The sequence below is a fragment of the Eulemur rufifrons genome, chromosome 20 (assembly GCF_041146395.1).
Source record: "Eulemur rufifrons isolate Redbay chromosome 20, OSU_ERuf_1, whole genome shotgun sequence".
In the NCBI taxonomy this organism is placed as follows: Eukaryota; Metazoa; Chordata; class Mammalia; order Primates; family Lemuridae; genus Eulemur; species Eulemur rufifrons.
The window spans coordinates 47,501,609-47,521,209 of record NC_091002.1 but is presented as its reverse complement, the minus strand read 5'-3'; the positions used below and the strand labels follow the sequence as shown (position 1 = coordinate 47,521,209).

At 55.8% G+C, this 19,601-nt stretch overlaps 1 protein-coding gene across 1 annotated transcript; it reads left to right on the top strand.

Moving 5' to 3' along the window:
* Positions 1-5,682: 5,682 nt before the first annotated feature.
* Positions 5,683-19,036, top strand: ZBP1 (Z-DNA binding protein 1). Its single transcript, XM_069496067.1, has 8 exons — positions 5,683-5,859; positions 8,953-9,177; positions 9,805-9,870; positions 10,317-10,490; positions 11,658-11,825; positions 13,039-13,230; positions 14,234-14,443; positions 18,714-19,036. The coding sequence occupies exons 1-8, from the start codon at positions 5,826-5,828 to the stop codon at positions 18,989-18,991; spliced, it is 1,347 nt and encodes a 448-aa protein (XP_069352168.1). The 5' UTR covers positions 5,683-5,825; the 3' UTR covers positions 18,992-19,036.
* The last annotated feature ends 565 nt before the right edge of the window (positions 19,037-19,601 follow it).

The following is a 19,601-nucleotide window of genomic DNA, read 5'->3' as shown; positions in this document are numbered from 1 at the left end:
GGGGAGGGCAGGGCACAGGAAGGCTGCAGGTGCGCCCGGGGCTATGCGCACCGGGTCAGCATGGACATGTGGTCACCTCCTCTTTACTTGTAGAAACCCTAAGGATATTTTTATTTAACCCAACATATCCCAAATATTATTTCAACATGGAATGAATGTAAACTATTGTTAATGAGGAAAAAACATCTTAAATACAGGACTCTTCTTCTAACTTGTCAGCTTTGTCTGCCCTGAGTGCTTAGCACATGTTCTGTTCCTGTGGGCACTGTCAGTTAAAGAAACCCAAGAGGACAACCGACAGCAGCTTATTCCTGCTGCCAGGCCCCTGGGCCTCGGTGGGCAGCAGTGCAGCCTGGCACAGAAAGCGTTGCTTCCTATCCTTGAAGAACTATGACAACAGATTTGTTCCCAGCAACATTCAGCATCGCAAAGAGCCTGGGTTCTAGAGTCTGCGAGACTTTGTCACTCACTAGCTCTGTGATCTTGAGCGGTTTACTTAGTAATCTCCCTGTGCCTCGGGTTTCTCAACTGCAAAATGTGCATTTCATATCAGTTGCCTACCATGTAGGATTTCAGTAAGAATGCAATGAAACAATGGAAAGCACTGGAAACCGGGTACACAGCAAGCTCTAAAAAAATAAAAGTTGCTGTTCAGTTACCAAATCATTTTTCGAGATGGGGTCTCACTCTGTTGCTCAGGCTGGACTCAAACTCCTGGACTCAATAGATCCTCCTGCCTCAGCCTCCAGAGTAGCTGGGACTACAGGCGCATGCCACCCTGCCGATGTGTGCAGGGACTACAGGCACACGCCACCAAGTCTTCTGGGGAACATCTTTGAGTTGAATTTCAAAATAGGGTACCCACTTTAAATTAGAAGAAGTTACACGCTAACATGTGAAAGGGCCTCCTCTCGCCCTGTCTTCCAGCCCGCACTCGGCAGCACACGCCTCAGCCCCATTCGCCCCAGCCCGTGTTTCCGGAAGGCCAGAGGCCCTGCCCCTTTGGTGTGTGACTCTCCATCGGCCATCTCACCTGCTAGGTATGAAAGTCTTAGAACCTCAGGCCTATGGATACCTCAGGAGCCTCTGGAAATATTAGAGCTCCAGAGTGCAGAGGAAAAAGGACCCACTGCAAAATCAAAATCAATACATGTTTAATTAAACGTCTAGAAAACCTAACATTATGGCAAGTTCATTAATTGTTCCATTTAGTCATCATAAAAATTTCATTACACTTCATTATATCTGAAAAGAATTTATAGGTGAAATCTTCTCATTTTGCAAGAATTCCCAAAAATAACACTGGGCGTGGAAATTGTGGCCAATTATAATTAAATAAATTTCTTATAGGCAAATAATTTTGGAAGCAAAATGATAAAAAAAATCTTTTGATTATAAAAGTAAAAGTTAGATGTGAATCCATTTCAGTGCAGTTGCTGGGATATGGGGAAGGGCTTTCTGAAAAGAGCTGAGGAGTGGGGCAGGGGGGTGAAAGCAGCCCTGTGCCGGCCACATCCTTCCGCCCCGGATGCCACAACCCCCAAGCGGTGCCCTCCCTCTCCTTGCCCACCTCCAGCCAACTGCTCTCCCAGCAGCCTCAGTCACCCTTCCTGATCCCCAACTCGCCCGGGGTGGAAATCTTCCCGGGGACCCTCTTTGTCTCCTGGGTAAAATCTCAAGTTTCTGCCTCGGCCCCCAATGCCCTGGCTCCGGCCCACTTCCCTGACCTCACATGCACCTGCTGCTGGCGGTGGTGGGCACCCCGAGACTGGGCCTGAGCCACCCTGTCCTTTCCGGGACTGGGCAGTGTGACCTCTTCTGCAGCCAGAGTGGAGGGGCAGTCAGGAGCCAGCAAGGGCGACAGCTATCCTTTGGACGTCCTCTCCAAAACGCATGTCGAAAGTTATTAATAACTGCCATTGTGACAGTATTAAGAGATGGCGCCTTTAAGAGGCGACTGGGTCATGGGGCTCTGCCCTCACACACGGATGAGTGCCGTGTTTGCGGAGCGAGTTAGTTATTTTGGGCGTTTGGCCCATTTTCTCTCTCTGTCCCACGTGCCTGCCCGCCCTCGTGTCCTCCGCCTCTCACTTCCACCGCAAGACGACACAGCACGCCAGATGCCGGTGCCACGCTCCCAGACCTCCCGGCCTCCAGAACTGAGAACACCCATCTCCCATGTCCCGCAGCGCCCAGCACGTGTCCTAATAAAAGCGGCACATGAAACTATTTGGTAAACGACCTGATGGAAAGATAGGGCTGCATTGTCACCGCAGAGAGGGCCAGTGGAGGATCCCATACCGGCAGTACGTCTGCCTCCTGTCCATGGAGCACGTGCCGTGTGCTCAGCGCTCTGCTGAGACCTTTAGAGGCATGATCTCCTGGAACCTTCGCAACGACCCCCCCGAGGCCAGTATTACTAGGATCCCCTTTGTCAAAGAGAGAAACAGAAGCTCAGAAAGAGCAGTGATTTGCACAAGCACAGAGCTAAAAAGGGGGGTGCCAGGACCAGACCCCCAGGCCTGTTTAACTCCAGCAGACACGTAGGAGCGATGGAGGCCCCATCACCAGCTCTGCCTTCACAGGCAGAGAACTGGGCAGGAAAGACTCCTTTGAGGCTGAGATGGAGAACCCACTGCCTGGGACACACCAGCTTGGCCCTGTCTTCATTCCTCAGCCCCACCGATGACTCGCGTGACCGCGGGCAATCCTCATGCCCCTCTCCAGCCACCTCTGGCTCTCTGACCTTCGCCCCTGACCAAAGACACATTATCATCCACATTTGGTGCCTTTCCACCTCCTCCCCCTGGGGTGAATTCACAGAGGAAAGCTGAAAATAAAATCCAGGCTGCCTGGTAGAAAGGAGACTTGGGTTTTGCCAACACAATGTGCAGTAAAAATATCTCTCTTTTAAAAGAGAGAGAGAAAAATTTAAAGACTTGAGATCAGTAACATGTAATTATCATCTGGTTTGGGCGGAGAGTTCTAATAGTTTCCAGAAAAACACAAGCCATGAAAAAGGAGTGTGCTTTCCAAGGCAAAAGGAGATCTGGGCCCCAGCAGGCAGGGGCGCCATCTTGGCAGTCTGGCGGCTGAGCCCCGTCCCAGGCAGGGGTGGGGAGGCACCGCATCCCCTGCCTCACTCCTCTCCCCTTTCTCCTTCCATGCTGGCCGGACACTCTGAGAATGCAGACACTGCCTTTGAACTCAGCCTCGCAGGGTGTCGCTCAGTCACTGCTTAGTAAACAGGCTCCAGTGGCTGGGCGCTCCTGAAGAGTCCTTGCTCAGGAGGGATCCTTGCTCCTTCCTTGGGGGGACAAGAGAGCCTCAAAATGGCAGGGATAGCTAGGTCTCTGCCAATATCTGTTGTCCCCTATTTTTGAAGTAATAGAGCCCCAATTTTAGCTGGGCATATGGTGGCCTATAACACAGACCACCTTTCCAAGCCTCCTTTGCAGGTAGGGCCATGAGCCCAACCTCTGACCCATGGGACATTGGTGGAACGCACGTGCATCTTGCAAGATGTATTTTTAAAGTGGGGATATCTGCCTTTCCTCCTTTTCCTACTTCCTGCTGGAAGGAATGCAGATGTGATGGCTGGAGCTCAAGCTGCCATGGTAAACATGAGCAAACCAGGAACAGAGGCCACAGATGGCAGAGCAACAAGCTAGAAGGAGCCTGAGTCACCACACCAAACCTGGACTGCCTACCAGTCAGGGACCCGCAGCCGAGGCCAGGGAGGAAGCGGCGGAGCTAGGGGAGGGGTGGAGGCAGATGGGGACAGGGTCCCCGTGGGGGGCGGCTGGCTGTGTGCAAGGCAACACCAAGAGGCCAGGTCGGATGAGGATGGAGAGCTGACCATGAGGTTCAGCCGGAGAACCAGCTGGGGTCCGCCTCCCTCCAGGGAGGATAAGAAAAGGAACAATGTAAGGACGGAAAGAGGGAAAAAAGGAAGGATAATGAAGGAGGACGAGTTGGTGCGGGCAGGCGGGGCGTGTCTCGGCTCCCTGAGTCCTCCCAGTCTGCAGCCCACCCATGGGTGGGTGTGGGAGTGCCCCCAGGTCCCAGGGCCCATGGTGCCCCAGCCGCCCGAGGGGCTCAGCTTTCGGGGAACCCCTCCTGGAGGGCGCCCCGTCATCTCCCTGACACTCTCGGCGACCTGGCACTTACAAGGTGATATTGCTATTTCACACGGAGATAAACATTTCTTCAGTTTTAGGATAAGGGCATCCTCGTGGTTTGCTGTTTTTATGACGTGTCCCCACTCACTGGCTCTGCACGTGGAAGCTTAAGGAATCATCTGGGACCCTGACACATCCCGACCTCCCAGCGCCACTCAGAGACCAGACTCACTGGGTCTGCGGGTGGCCAAACGCCTAACGTGCAGCCAGAGCTTGCTCCGCAAGGAGAGCTTCGGGACAAAGCTCGAGGTGCCATTTCTGTGCCCACTGCTGTGCCTAAGCCCCACCCTGTGCAGAAATGCTGGGGCAAAGGGGTCCCCGAGGAGCGTGGATGTCTGCAAACCCTCCCAGCCTTCTGCCTCCGGGACACAGCTCGCGAGCTCTGGACCCCAAGTTCAAGGACTTCCTGGCTGAGTTCTCGATCCCCTTGGCCATGGCCTGGCACAAGGCCATTCACCTCTGTGGGCCTCAGTTTCCCCTTCTGTAATCAGGAAGAGAACAGTGGCTCTGAACTGTCTGGGGGCACTGGCCCATGTGGGAATTTAGGAGAAGGATGGCTCCTATTGCCAGAGCACGTGGGGCTGTCCCCTGTGCTTGGGGCTGGGGGCCCTGGAGGCTCTGGCCGGATCACTCAGCCGGACTGAGCACTTTAGTCCTTACCACGACCAGATACGTTGATTAACCCCATTTTACACATGAGGAAACTGAGGCACCGAGAGGTTAAATAACTTGCCCAAGGTCACACGGCTGGTGAGTGGTGGGGGCTGGGTTTGAACCCAAGCATCCCGGCCCCAGGCTCACATTTCTAACCACAAAGCAGCAGCGGTTCTCAGCTGCCCACCTCGGGCATTTTTGCAAAGTTCGTGCAGGAAGCAGCCTTCTTATCTATGGCTCCGAAATGACTAAGCACGTTCTCCCGCGAGGCTGGGAATTCGATGTGGTCTGTGGCTGAGGGTGACTCCCCCATGACTTCCAGATGTTACAGGTCAGGAAACACGGCTGGGAAACAGACAGGACTGGCTCTGCCACCAACTGTCTGTGTGGCCTTGGACAAGTGACCTTGCCACTGTAGCCTCAGTTTCCCCTCGAGGAAAGAGGACAGCAGCAGCCCCTGCCCTGCAGCTGAACTGGAGGAGCACACGGGCTCGGAAAGCAGAGTGGTGCTCACTGAGCAGGGTCATTCTGACACGCACGGAAACAGCAGCAGGGCACCCGCTGCTTTGGGTGGGGTCCGCGTGGGCTGCACTGGGAGCCGGGAGGGCGAGGGAAGCCCCTGCCCCCGAGGCCTGGTCAGAGGGCGCTCTGGCCGGCTCCTTCCCGCCACCACCGGGTCAGGCGTGCCTGCATCTTGCTCATCAGCTCTGCTTTCAATTTTGTGTCTGTCGAAAGCCTCACACAGAAGTTTCGTTTTCTTTTTCTCCAGAAGCTGTGTGGTGGGGCTGACTAGGCGTTGGTTTCCTGGGTGGAAGCAGCTGACACCCGCCGGGTTGAAGCTGGCATCCCCTGTCCTGTGGATTCAGAGCTTCCAGAAGCGCCCGCTGGGCCACGTAAGGACTCTCGGCCTCGACCCAGCCGCTCTCTCGAGACAGTGCAGGAGCCTGCGCTGCCCCCACGTCTGCCGGGCTCCCTGCAGCTGCTGCCGGCATGACCCAGGCGCCTGCCGCCCCGGGCAAAGGAGGTACGGTCCCGCTTCCTTCCAGGGAACAGGCCGGTTCCCGGGCTGGGGTTCCTGCTGCTCTCTCTGGCTTCTTTCCTTGGTCCAGATAACAGCGAGGATGACAGCAGCAGGGCCCTGAGGAACAGCAACAGCAAGGAGCAGGAGACGGCGTAGCCATCCTGGGTGTTTTTACTTTTGTTTTTGTTTTAAGACACAGTCTGACTCTGTTGCCCAGGCTGGAGTGCAGTGGCCTCATCATAGCTCACAGCAACCTCAAACTCCTGGGCTCAAGCGATCCTCCTGCCTCAGCCTCCCGAGTAGCTGGGACTACAGGTGCGCACCACCATGCCTGGCTAATTTTTTCTATTTTTTGTAGAAACAGGGTCTCTCTATGTTGCCTAGGCTTGTCTTGAACTCCTGGCCTCAAGTGATCCTCCCACCTCGGCCTCCCAAAGTGCTAGGATTACAGTCCTGAGCCACAGCGCCTGCCGTCATCCTGTTTTGAAGGCTGACCATGCCCTAGGCACCTGGAAACTGCTTCTCATGCATTTCACAATAGCCCGCAGGGACAAGTGCAATGACGTTCCCATTTTATAGATGAGATAACTGAGGCCCTGAGAGGTAAAATCACTCTCTCAGGGTATCACAGCTGCCTGGCATTTGTGCTAGGGTCTGAACATTATCTCATAGTCATTTTGAGAAACGAAGCAAGTTGCTTTGATAACACACGCATGTGCCTATTTCCCCACCCCTGCTTGGCGTGTTGTTCCCTCAATTAATGTTTCAGTCCTGGAGGAGCCGTAGTGAAGGCTGCCTGGGTGTTGGGCAGCTGCTGTTCTCTAGGGGCTCCGCTAAGTGCCTGTGGGCTGTGATCAGAGGGTGGTTTTGTGGTTTTTTGGTTTTCTGTTTTGTCTGTTTTTAACCTCCACCACAATCTTTAAGCAGCTACTGTCATCCCCACTTCGCAGATGGGGAAACTGAGACACAGAGAGGTCACATAGCTGGTGGTCAGCAGAGCCGGGGCTCAAACCCAGGAGACCACCATTAGAGAACGGAAAAGAGGAAAGGCAAGTGCACCCACAGGGGTGACGTCAGCGGGCGGCCCAGAAGCCCTGGCTGGTGGCCAGGTTCCTGTGGCACTTCCTCCGCGGGGCGAGTACACGGCGCTGGTCGGGGGGCCTCAGTGACCGGCTTTAACTGGCTTTGCCTGCCTTCTTCCCTGGCCGATTTTCCTCTGTGACCCACTTGTCAGCCACACCTGCTTTGTTTCATGACTTCCGTTTTCAGACGTGGTAGCTCGGGGGATTGGGGACTGGGTGGCCAAGGTAGCCCGCCCCTCGGGCTGGCCCTCCACTCATATCTCTGACTGCCGTCTGCTTTGGGGGCCGGCGGGGGCTGGGCTCCCCGTGGGGCGGGCTGGTCGGGAGTCAAAACTCTGTGGGACCAGGTGAAGCCAGGTAAGGCAGCCGGGCGGGACCGCGGCTGCAGGGCAGGATTTGGCGGGCGAAGGGGCCGGTGCTCCCAGGACTCGTAACTGCTCTTCCCCTGCGCCCCGCAAGCCCTGGGCAAGGGCCGCCAGGGCTCCCTGCCGTCCCCTCCCCCACCAACCTGGAGGAGCCCAGAGAACCCTCTGATCAGGAAGGAAAACCCAGACGGCGGAGGGTGGGGTCACTGTCCCGGGAGATGACCGGGTTTTCCCAGGAAGGGCCCTGCTAGGCACCCCTCAGGGTTCCAGGGTTCCTGGCAGCAGAGTCCTCCTGGTGACAGGCTGGGTCACCACCCACGGTGGCTTTCCCCAGGTGCTGGCTCCCAGCTGCGCCTCCACCCTGTGTCTGCCCCTCCTCGGCAGAGAAGCTGGTTTCAATTTTTTTTTTAACTATGTGAGGTGATGGTTTTGATTTTTGAGAGCTTGCCCGGGAGGCTCAGTGGCCATTTGGAGTGTTCCTCCTTGAACTTCACGGGGTCCTACTAAGGGCTCCTCAGACACAGACCAGGAAACAGATGCACATGCCAACTGGCCAAGGAGGGGCTCCCTGTGCCCTGCCCCGGGTCACCTGGGCAGACATCTCTCCCAGTAGAGGACAAATCCACTCATTCATTCTTTCTTTCAGCCAGTCACTCATTCACTCAACTACCATTTCCTAAGCACCTACTGTGTGCCTAGCACTGTGCTAGGTATGACAGTGAACGAGGCAAACGCAGCAGGGGATCCTTGGGGACATTCTGCAGGGGACCCCCACACTAGCAGCATCCCACCCACTCTGGGACCTGGAGAACAGCTTCCCAAAGGAAATGGCGTCTGAGCGAGACCTGGAGGTCGAGTAGACATTGGACAGGTGGGGTGGGGGAAAGAGTTTCTGACAGAGGGAACAGCATGTGCAAAGGCCCTGGGGTGAGCGGGGCTGAAGGGAGCACAGACGGGCTGGAACTTAGAAAAGCTGGGTGGGTGGAGACGAGGCTGGGTGGTCACAGAGCCAGGTCTGCTGCTGAGCGCAGGGCTCACTGGAGGGAACCTGACTGGAGCTGGGGCCAGCGGGGGGCTGGTCACTGCCATCCAGGAGATGGTGAGCAGAAGGGGTGGTGGGTGGAGAAGAGGACAGTGCAGGGTACGAGAGAGATCCAGGAATGGCTTTTCTGGGACTCCAGGGTTGGGCATCAGGGGAAGGACCTGCTTCTGGATGTTTGTCAGGTCCCGGCTTGGATGAGTAGCGACCTCATTGGGCTACAGCTGGGGGTAGGGGGGGCGCAGGGGAGGGGGATGGGAGGACACGGGGCGGGGGTCCCAGACAAGACCTGGCCTCACTCTCCCGGGCCTCTCTTCATCCATCCTGCTCTGTCCTTCCACCCTCTACTCCGGCTGGGAGCCAAGTGTTCCCACCTCCCTCCCAGACCCACACCTGGAGGCACGCCAGGCCCAGCACCTCCCCTGGCCCCAGGCTGTCCAGCCAAGGTCGCTTCTGGCCTGCCCGGGTGCCTCCCTCTCTGCTGTCACTGGTGGATGTCTGCTCAGGTCTTTGCCCACCTCCTCTGCCTTCCAGAGCCTCCAGCCCAGGCTCAACCTTGGGGGCCCCAGGGGCTCAATTCCTCTCTCTCTGCCGCCTCTCCCTCTCTCAGGCCACCTCGAACAGAAGATCCTGCAGGAGCTAAGGGATGCTGGCTGCCCTGTGAAGACCTCCCAGCTGGTGAAGAAATGCCAAGTGCCCAAGAAGGAGCTCAACCAAGTCCTCTACCGAATGAAGAACGAGTCCAAAGTCTCCCTCGCAGGCCCTGCGCTGTGGCGCTTGTACAAGGCTGGGCCTGCAGACGTGGCCCCTGCACAGCTGGCCCTGCCCAGCCACGGTGACCTGCCATCCCAGGGTAGGTCCGACCCAGTGGGGGCCATCCTGGCAATGGACAAGCCCAGACTTGAGCTTGGGTCCAAATACAGGCTCTGCCACTTGGAGACGCATGATGTCTCCTCACCGGGCCTTGGTTTCTTTTTCTGGCTAATGGGGATGACGATACGGCTACTCTGCAGGCCTTGCTGAGAGGATTAGCTGCACAGGGCTCAGCCCAGTGCACACGGCACATAGTAGGTGCTCAGGAAACATTAATAACAGAAGATGATGATGATAGAACACACTTGGTGTCCCACTAGGCCCCTGTTCTAGTTTTAGAGCCCACGGAGAAAAGAGCTGACATTTACCTAGTACTTAATGGGGGCCAGGTGCTGAACCCCGGGGCTCACCTGACCCTCATACAAGCCTGAGAGGCAGGTGGGTGCTGTCCTTCCCCTCTTTCTACAGAAAAGACAATTGAGCCCCAGAGAAGTTAATTGACAGGAAGCCACGGAGCCGGAAGGAGCAGGGTGGGATTTGAAGGTCCGTCTGTATAACTCTGGGGTCTGTACTGAGGCCCACCTCTGCCCGGCAGAGGCCGGGGACCATCCCCTGTTCCCCCACCCTCTGACCACCTTTCTTTCTCCAGCCGAGAGGCCCCCAGAAGACGCAGCTGGAATTCCAAAGAAGCCTGGCCCTCAGCTCAGTGACCGAGGTAAGTATCCTCATTCCGTTCAGCTCCCGGTGCCCGGGAGCCCTTCCCTGCAACCTGCAATCCCCCTCGAGGGCACGAGATGGTATGAGTGTTCGGGGCCACGCCCCCCCACCCAGAGGCTCCCACACAGTGTTCAGAGGCAAGACTCCATCCTCACAGTGGAGGCATCTAAATGGCTGAGAAATTATTTCTCCGCTCAATAGTTGACCCTCGCGGGGCACCTCCCGCTGCCAGGCACGTGCAGAGCACTACGCACATCCCTGCTCCTCAGAACCATCTCTGCGCCACTGTCGCCCCTATTCTCTGACACCCAGTTTTCAGAGGAAGAAGCTGAGCCTGGAGGGGCCGGGCACCTGTCCCAGATCACAGAGCTTGTCAGCCGTCCGTGGAGGGGTAGATTCAAGCTCTGGGGTCCTCCTTAACCGCCTGGCCACCCTGCCCTCCAGAGGAAGAGATCTACAGGTTCCTGGAAGACAAGGGACCCCATAATGCCCTGGTCATCGCCCAGGCCCTGGGCCTGAGGACGGCAAAAGATGTCAACCCAGACTTGTACAAGATGAAGAGCAAGCACCTTCTGGACTTTGACGAGAAGTTAAAAGCATGGGCAATTTATCGACCAGGTAGGCCCTTCCCTGCTGCCTGCACCTGGGCAGGGGCAGCACGGCAGAGCTGCAGGGAAACCATTCACACCTGACTCGCTCCTCGCTGGGCACTCTGCTAAGCCTGCTCCGCCTCGCCAGAACCTGCCAGAAACTTGCGGTGGGTGGTCCTGCTGACAGTTCACTGGAGGGGGTCCGGGAGGGAGGGGCGTGGTGGGATTAGCCAGGGGTGGCTGTCGCAGAAGGCAAGGGTCCCGGAGGGAAGGGGCCTGCTCCACATTCCCTCTGCTCTGGGGTGCAGGGGCTCAGTCCGAGTTTGGTAACGGTTTTCTGCGAGCACTTTGCCTAACTTGGGTTTGGCGGTTGGCAGAAGAGACGGCCAGGCTGGGCCCAGACCCCGACGGGGGGGGCGGGGGAGCCCCGGGGCCGGCTTATCCGTTAGGGCAGCAGGCACAGGCCCCGAGCCCACGGCACTGCTTTAATTTTCATTTCTTTTAAAATCAGAAGAAGAAATGGATATCATAAACATGATGAACATCTAAAAACAAGTCCAGCCTGGATTATATTTGTCTTTGTGCCAACACGGTCAGAAAGTGTCATTTAAAAGATTTTTTAAGGAGGACAGGGCCCACGGAAGCACAGAGCCAAGGGCAGGGGCCTGTCTCAGCCCACATGGGGCGGACTCTCCCCTCCCGGTGCCGGGGAACCTCGGCATCGTATGGGCACAGTGAGGAAGTAATAACGTGTGACAGCAGCCAGATTTTAAAGACTGGTGACAAATTCAAATCCTTACAAATGTCTTGTGAGCCCCCCACAGCTTATCAGGCCACTGCTCAAGGGAGAAGGGGCACCAGTGTCCCTCGGCCAAGGCTGTGGCTGCCCCCCAGGGGAGGGACAGAAGGTGGGGAGAGCGGTGTGGGGCCCCTGCAGGCCCCCAGCAAGCACTCATGGTGGCCTGGCCATGGGGCAGAGGAGGACACACAGGCAGGGTGACTTGCCGTGGCCATTTCCAAGCAAGGCTCCATCCGAGACCCCTGTGGTGTCTGTTAAACAGGCCGGTTCTTTGGTCCCACCTTGGAGCTACTGCCGAGCCCCCGGGAATCTGTGTTCTAAAAAGCTCCGACTGGTATTTGGAGCCCCTGACCCCTAGAGAGGTGCAGAGGGATAGAATGGAATACTAATTCGCAGGAGATTCTGGAGGAAGAGATCGGTCCACTGCAGTTGTGAACCAGCAAAGCCCGGTCATCGCGATCTACCAGCACGGAACCTACAGCCACATTTCCATCGCGAACTCCCACAACACCCAGATCGGACATGGGAACGTCATAGCGAGAGAGATAACCCCCGGAGACAGTGGTAAGTCGCCTGAGACACTCAGGACAAGGGACCGTGAGAGGGCACCCACTCCACCTGGGTGAGGGAGGGGATGAGGGGAGTCCACCTCCGAGGAGAAAGGACCACCTTCTAACCCCCAGGGTCCTGCTTTATGGCCTTCCTGAGAATGAGGAAGCCTGGATCAAACCTCTCCTGCTTTCCCTTCACTCCGATCCTCATTTTCAACGGGATCTGATATTTTTCCATAAGAAATAACTCGGTTCACCCTCCCTCAGTAGAGTGTCACAAGGGGCTTAGTGTAGCATTTCATTTTTTCTGAGACACATTACTTTCGTCCACAAGTTAACAGGTTGGAAATTGGGGTGCATCTTACCATCAGTGGCACCCTAGTTTTGATGAAATACAGTGCTGCACACTGGGCACTCCCTGTGTGCCAGTCCCTCTGGCAAGAGGGGACAGGCCACCTATCTGTCCAGCCATGTCACCCATGAGTGACAGCATCGGCCCAAATGTGGGGTCACTTCCATAACACTGGGAGATCCTTTTCCACTCTGGACTTCAGTTTCCCCAACTGTGAAATAAAGAACTTTGATCTAGAATCCAGATCATGGTTTCCCCAACTTTAATCCTCTCAGCCTCCCCTTCCCAATTCGGGCCGCTCCCATGTCTAATTATGTAATTAATGTTATTAGATGGGTCACCTTTTTTTCTACTCAAATTTATTTTTTTAAATTTTTATAGCATTACCTTAAGGTGAAAACTATGAAGATCACCATAAAAATAAATGCTGGGAAAATCAAACACTGCAGGAGGCTCTGAGCCTTTGGTGTCGGAAGGCATTAAAGATGTCTTAGCCCCAAAGGGGACTTTCTCCCCGTGAGGTCAGAAGGACTGAGAATGACTGGGAATCAGAGCCACGTGCTCATTGTTCGGGTCTGCAAGTGTCCTAGCAACACCCTGGCACCAGCACAGTCATGACAGACTGGGGACCCCAAGACGAGGTGTTCTGCTGGGTCCTTCTGCTCCCCCTTCAGGGCCTGAAATGATTGGCTCCCCGTCTGATGGTGTCTAGGAGGGATTCACAGGCCTGTCCCCTCTATTTAGGCAGGACTTTGTGTGTGTGTGTGTGTGTGTATGCGTGCGTGTGTTGGTGAAGGATACGGGTGGGGGTCAGAGGGCGGAGAAGGAAGCCTGGAGTCACCCCGAGCAAGGTGGTGCTGTGTTCCCCTGCCAGGTTCCATGGCTCCCGGATACCGGCCTCCAACGGCGCCAGGTGACTCCTCAGCTCCTAGTGCCTGGGGGCCCCAGGACATCCACATGGAGCGATCCGTGCTTAGACGGGTGCAGCTGGGACACGACAATGAGCTGAGCGTCCACAGCACCCCATCCGAAGGCTCCGGCCACATCCCCTCAGGCAGCCCCCCAGGTACCTGGGACCTAGTGGCCAGACCCCCACCCCTGCCCCATTCTGCTCCTTGCTGGGAGGAACTGGTGCAGAGTCTATGGGGAGAGGGGCATGATGGGAAATTCCTTTCCTTCCACCGGGAGGCTGGACCACAGAGTAGAACAGGTGTGGCTTTTGCAGCTGGCACTCTGGATCCCCACCCCCACCACTCACCACAGGAAACCTCAGTTTCCTCGTCTGTAAAGTAGGCAGGCCTCCCCGGGGAAGCAGAGGCTGGGCCCTCTGACACAGGGACAGAGACGATGGCTTGAGACTGGAATGGTGCCTAGGGAGGATGGAGGACAGGCGCCCTACTAAGCGCTGTGGCCACACAGTGCCCAAAGGCGTGGGCAGAGGCCTTCCCTGCACTGGTAACCCAGAGGCCGGCGGAGGGAGGTCGGCAGAGAGGCTGGAGAGGAAGGGGGAAGCAGGGACCTATGAGAAGAGTCTCCAGAGACGGGGGAGGCCAGTGAGCGTGGGGAGGCGCCTGCGGGTTCAGCAACAAGGGCTCATGCGTCCTTCGGAGGTCGGCTTCTGGGAGGGAGGGGCAGGAGGAGCTGGGGAGTGGGGGGAGGTGAGACTGAATGTGGACGTCCCCCGCCGGAAGTTGGGTGGGAGAGGAAGGAGCCAGATGGCAGGGCTGGGCCCGTGAGGATTTCACCAGAGGTGGGAGGCCGTGTTCTGGTGCATAGAGAAGGGAGTGACCGAGTCCCAGAGGAGGATACCGACGGCCAGGTCAGCTGGGCTGGGCTCGGGAGACAGACCCTGCTTGCAGAGAGAGACGGCACCCCAGGCGGGTGCACGGCGTGGCAAAGGTGTGGCAGTGGGGTGGCCAGGCCAAGGCTGCCAACTGAGTAGGTGCGGGTCGTGGGAGGGAGGTGTGGGGCCGAGTCAGCCATGGGGGGCCTGAAGGCCAGGTAGGGTTCAGGGCTCAGGGCTCAGGGCCATGGTCCCACTGCCACACCTGTCTCTCTGTGACCCACAGTCTCTGCCACCACCGACGGCCCAGGAGCTGCATTTGAAGTGCGAATGCCCAGACCAGGATCTCACCCCGAGGGGGACGCAGCCCAGAGAGTCCACATCAGGTCATGCTTCCTCGAGGATGCCGCCATCGGCAACAGCAACAAAATGACTGTCATCCCAGTGGCAGGAGGAGTCGCAGGGGCTGGAGATGGGGAGCCGGAGGAGGACGCAGGTGAGCCTGGGCACAGCGGGGTCCCGTGTGTTCTCTCTCTCCCCACCCCATTCGGTCATGCTTTCGTTCACGGCCGTTCACTCGCCGCCTGTTTTCCGGAGTTGGTGGATACAGGGCCGTGGCAAAGAGCAGGAGCTCTGGAGTTAGCTTACTGGGGGTCACGTCCTGCTAGCGGAGGGACTTAACCCAAGTCATTTAACTCTGGAGTCTCTGCTTCCTTATCTGTAAAATGGGCCTGGTGAGAACAGCCTGCAGCACCTCCTCCAGTTGTCGCTAGGATTGCATAAAACACGCAGGCGAAGCGCGGCACTGCGCCAGCCCTGCGTGCATTCAGGAAGCGGAAGGATCATTATCAACATCATCATCATCATCATTATTGTTTTAGGCCTTGAAAGAGGCGCTGGGATGCCACAGGAGTGGGCTCTACCTCAGGGAACAGGCTCACCGGCCACGGCAGCAGGACGCAAGCACAGTGGCTCCCATGTCTGTGCACGGGAGCAGTCCAGGCTGCCCCTCGAAGTCACCCAGGACAGGGTTCCCTCTACCTCGGTGCTCAGCTGTCCCTGGCGCTGTGTCCCTGTCTGTGGGGTTGAACTAGGCACCAGCAAGGACAGGGAAGAGCGGACTCGGAAAGTCAGCGTTGCCTGTGACCTGGCACACCACCACTGCTGAGCCGCGCCCGGGGCCTGCACCTGGCTGCGAGGGGGGTGGGAAATGTCACCTGTGTCAGGGCAACCTGAGCCCAGCTCAGACTCAGGGGAGGGGGCTCTGCTGCCGATAGGAAGAGGGGGGAACGGACGCCAGCTCAGTTAGCAGTCCCAGCCACGCGGAGCCCGGGGATGGCAGCTCTGCGGGAGGGAGCAGGGCAGCACCGCGTGGGCGACAGCCTGGAGGTGAGGACGTGGTGGCCTGTGAGGGTGGCCTGAGCGTGGTGAGCCGGCCCAGAGCCTGGCGGCAGTGAGAACGCTGGAGGTGATTCTAAGGCAACAGGAGGCACGAGGCGACCTGAGCAGGAGAGGGCTGGGATGAGCTTTCTGCCTTTGGTGTGAAGAAAGGATCAGAAGGAGCATTTCGGCTCCTAGACTTCGGAGATTTGGGATGTGGGGTCACGACCAATCCCACCCGTGGTTAGGAAACCCAGGTAGGCTGGCAGAATCTTGTGCATTGGCCAGAATTTGGTGGATTGTCCTGGATGTCGGGAGGGTCTCCTCATCCCGATGGCGTGTCCTTGCTGGCCCAGCACAGCGAGGAGTCCCAGGCCCACCCTTGTCTTCAAGCTCCCGCTCCAGGACCCCACAACATGGGTGGTTTGCAGAGCCCTGTGGGTCTCAAGCCAGACCAGCAAAGTCTCCTCTTTCTGGAAAGAAACACAACTCTGTTTTTGAACAATACCCACACTCCCAAAGTATCTGCCATTCCTGAGGTTCCAGGAGGGGAGCTGATGAGGACTTAGTGGCCCTCGCCCCACCCCACCCACCTCGCTTCGTTCCAAGAAACGTCTGCAGGCCCATCTCAGAGATATTGCGGGTTCCTTCCAGACTGTGACACAGCGAATACTGCAATACAGTGAGTCACACAAATATTGGGTATCCCAGTGCATATAAACGTTAGTCTACACTATACTATAGTCTATTAGGGGTGCAATAGATACCTTAGTTTAAAAATGCTTTATTGCTAATGTTAATAATCTGAGCCTTCAGTGAGTCATATCTTTTGGCTACTGAAGGGTCTTGCCTGGGTGTTGACAGCTGCTGATGGATCAGGGTGGTGGCTGCTGAAGGTTGGGGTGGCTGTGACAATTTCTTAAAATAAGACAACAATGGAGTTTGCCACATCGATTGGCTCGTCCTTTCACAAACGATTTCTCTGTAGCATGTGATGATGTTTGATGGCATTTTCCCCAGAGTAGAACTTCTTTCAAAATTGGAGTCAGTTCTCTCAAACTCTGTGGGGGCTTTTTCGAGTAAGTTGATGTGATGTTCTAAATGCTTTGTTGTCATTTCAACAATGTTCGCAGCCTTTTCACCAAGAGTGGATTAGATCTCAAGACACTACCTTCTTTGCTCACCCATAAGAAGCAACCTCCAATCTGTTCAAGTTTTATTATGAGGTTGCAACAATTTAGTCACATCTTTAGGCTCCACTTCTAACTCTAGTTCTCTTGCTATTTCCACCACATCTGCGGTGACTTCCTCCACTGAAGTCTTGAACCCCTCAAAGTCATCATGAGGGTTGGACTCAACTTCTTCCAAACTCCTGTGAATGTTGATATTTCCTCCTATGAATCACAAATGTTCTTAATGGCATCTAGAATGGTGAATCCTTTCCAGAAGGTACTCAATTTACTTTGCCCCGATCCATCAGAGAAATCACTATCTATGGCAGCTGCCACAGCTGAGGCTATATAGCCTTATGAAATGTATTTCTGAATTAATAACACTTGAAAGTTGAAATTACTCTTTGATCCATGGGCTGCAGAATGGATGTGGCGTTAGCAGGCATGAAAATGACATTTATCTCGTTGTACATCTCCATCAAAGCTCTTGGGTAACTAGGTACATTGTCAATGAACAGTAATCTTTTGAAAGGAATCTTTTCTTCCGGGCAGTAGGTCTCAATAGTGGTCTTAAAATATTCAATAAAGTGTGCTGTAAAAAGATGCGCTGTCATCCAGGCCTTGCCATTCCATTTATAGAGCACAGGCAGAGTAGATTTAGCATAATTTTTAAGGGCCCTGGGATTTTCAGAATGGTAAATGAATTTTGGTTTAATTTAAAGCCATCTGCTGCATTAGTACCTAATAAGAGAGTCAGCCTGTGCTTTAAAACTTTGAAGCCAGGCATTGACTTCTCCTCTCTAGCTACGACAGTTCTAGATGGCATATTCTCCCAACAGAAGGCTGTTGTGTCTACATGGAAAATCTGTTGTTTAGTGTAGCCACCTTCATCAATGGTCTTCGCTAGATCTTCTGGATAACTTGCTGCAGCTTCTATATCAGCACTTGCTGCATCACCTTGCACTTATAGTTTACGGAGACGGCTTCTTTCCTTAAACCTCACGAACCAACCTCTGCTAGCTTCCAACTTTTCTTCTGCAGCCTCCTCACCTCTCTCAGCCTTTACAGAATTGAAGAGAGCCAGGGCCTTGCTCTGGATTAGGCTCTGGCTTAAGGGAGTGTTGTAGCTGGTTTGATCTTCTATCTAGACCACTCAAACTTTCTCCATATCAGCAATAGGCTGTTTTGCTTTCTTATCATTCTTGTGTTCACTGAATAGCACTTTTAATTTCCTTCCAGAACTTTTCCTTTGCATTCACAACTTAGCTAACCTTTCGGTGCAGGAGGCCTGGCTTTCAGCCTGTCTTGGCTTTCGACATCCTTCCTCACTAAGCGTAATCATTTCTAGCTTTTGATTTAAAGTAAGAGCTGTGCAACTCTTTCACTTGAACATGTAGAGGCCACTGCAGGGTTATTAATTGGCCTAACTTAGATATTGCTGTGTCTCAGGGAATGGGGAGGCCTGAGCAGAGGGAGGCAGATGGGGGAGCAGCTGCCATTGGAGCGGTCAGGACACACACAACAGTTGTTGGCTAAGTTTGCTTCCTTCTACAGGCATAGCTCATCACACCACAAAACAATGACAATAGTAAGATCAAAGATCACTGACCACAGGTCACCAAAACGGATATATCGTGACAATTACCAAAATGTGACAGAGAGACATGAAACGAGCACATGCTCTTGGAGAAATGGCACTGACAGACTTGCTCAAGGCGGGGTTGCCACACACCTTCAATTTGTAAAAACCCAGTGTCTGCGAAGTGCAATGAAGTCAAACACATGAGGCAAAGGGCAATAGCACCAGGTGTGCCCGCAGCTCCCTCCTCGGGTGTCCGGCAGGACCTTATCCTGGCAAGCGTGCCTGGGGGTGTTGTGTCGTGTTGTGTCGTGTGTGGGGAGTTGGCTAATTGGAGACTGTCAGTGCCAGAGAGAGCTGGGCCATCTTTTGGGTCCCTGGGGCATTGGGGGAGCCCTGGGGGGGGGGGGCTCCTCCAGGTCACTGCGGTGAAACTTGCACAGGACTGGCCAGAGACCCAGGGGGCCCAGCGCAAAACAGAAGGGCAGGGCTCCCCGCTCCAGACTCAGCAAGAATTTTAAGACGACAACTGCAAAGCATTAAACTGGGCTCGGGATCCTTCCGAGGGTGGGTCCCCATGGGAAGGCCCAGGCCATGTGCCCATGGCGCTGACCCTCCGTCCTCTCTTCCCACAGACCCTGCCCCCGAAGCCTCACAATCCAAAAGTGGTTTCCCTCAAGACGAGGGTCAGGCTGCCCCTGGCATCACCTCAACGCTCACCCCTCGGCTGGAAGCTGTGACCCTTGGAAACAGAGATCCTGAAACTGCAGAACACAGTGCTGGGTGCACGGAACCCCAGGCTGGGGGAGCCAGTGAGAAGATGGGGTTTACAGCAGACAGCCTCAGGCCAGGCTCGCTGAGCATGAGGCCAGGCCTAGGCGAAGGCAGGGCACCCTGGCCTGGTGCTCTCTGATTCCAGACAGCTCTGTGGCCGGCTTGCTTCTTGCCCTCTGCCAGCAGGAGTTGGCTGTCAGGGTTGGGCGTGTGGGGGGATGGGCTCGGGCCTGGACTTCTGGTGACCAGGCTCAGTGACGGGGCGGGGGTGGGGGCGGTCGCTTTGGGAACACTGGGTGCGCTGGGAGGAGGTGGCCAGGCGGCCGCGGCCTCTCTCTCGTCCCGGGCCTGGGTCCCTGCCAAGTTGCCTTCCACTGTGGCTCCTGCTGTGGTTTGAATGTTTGTGTCCCCACAAAGCTCACATTGAAACTTATCCCCAATGCGGTGACATTAAGAGGCAGAGGCAATTTAGGAGGTGATGAGGTCAGGAGGGCTCTGTCCCCCTGATTGGGGTTAGAGCCCTCACGAAAGGGCTCTGGGGGATCGGTGAGCCCCTCTGCCCCGCCACCCTGTGAGGGCGCAGCAGCAAGGCGCCTTCTTTGAAGCCGGGACCAAGCTCTCGCCAAACACTGACCCTGCTGCCACCTTCACCGGCGCCTTCCGGCCTCCAAGGCTGCGCGCAGCCGTGCCTGCTGTTTGTAAGTTACCGGGTGGGAGGCGTTTCCTTGTAGCAGCCTCAGCTGACGGAG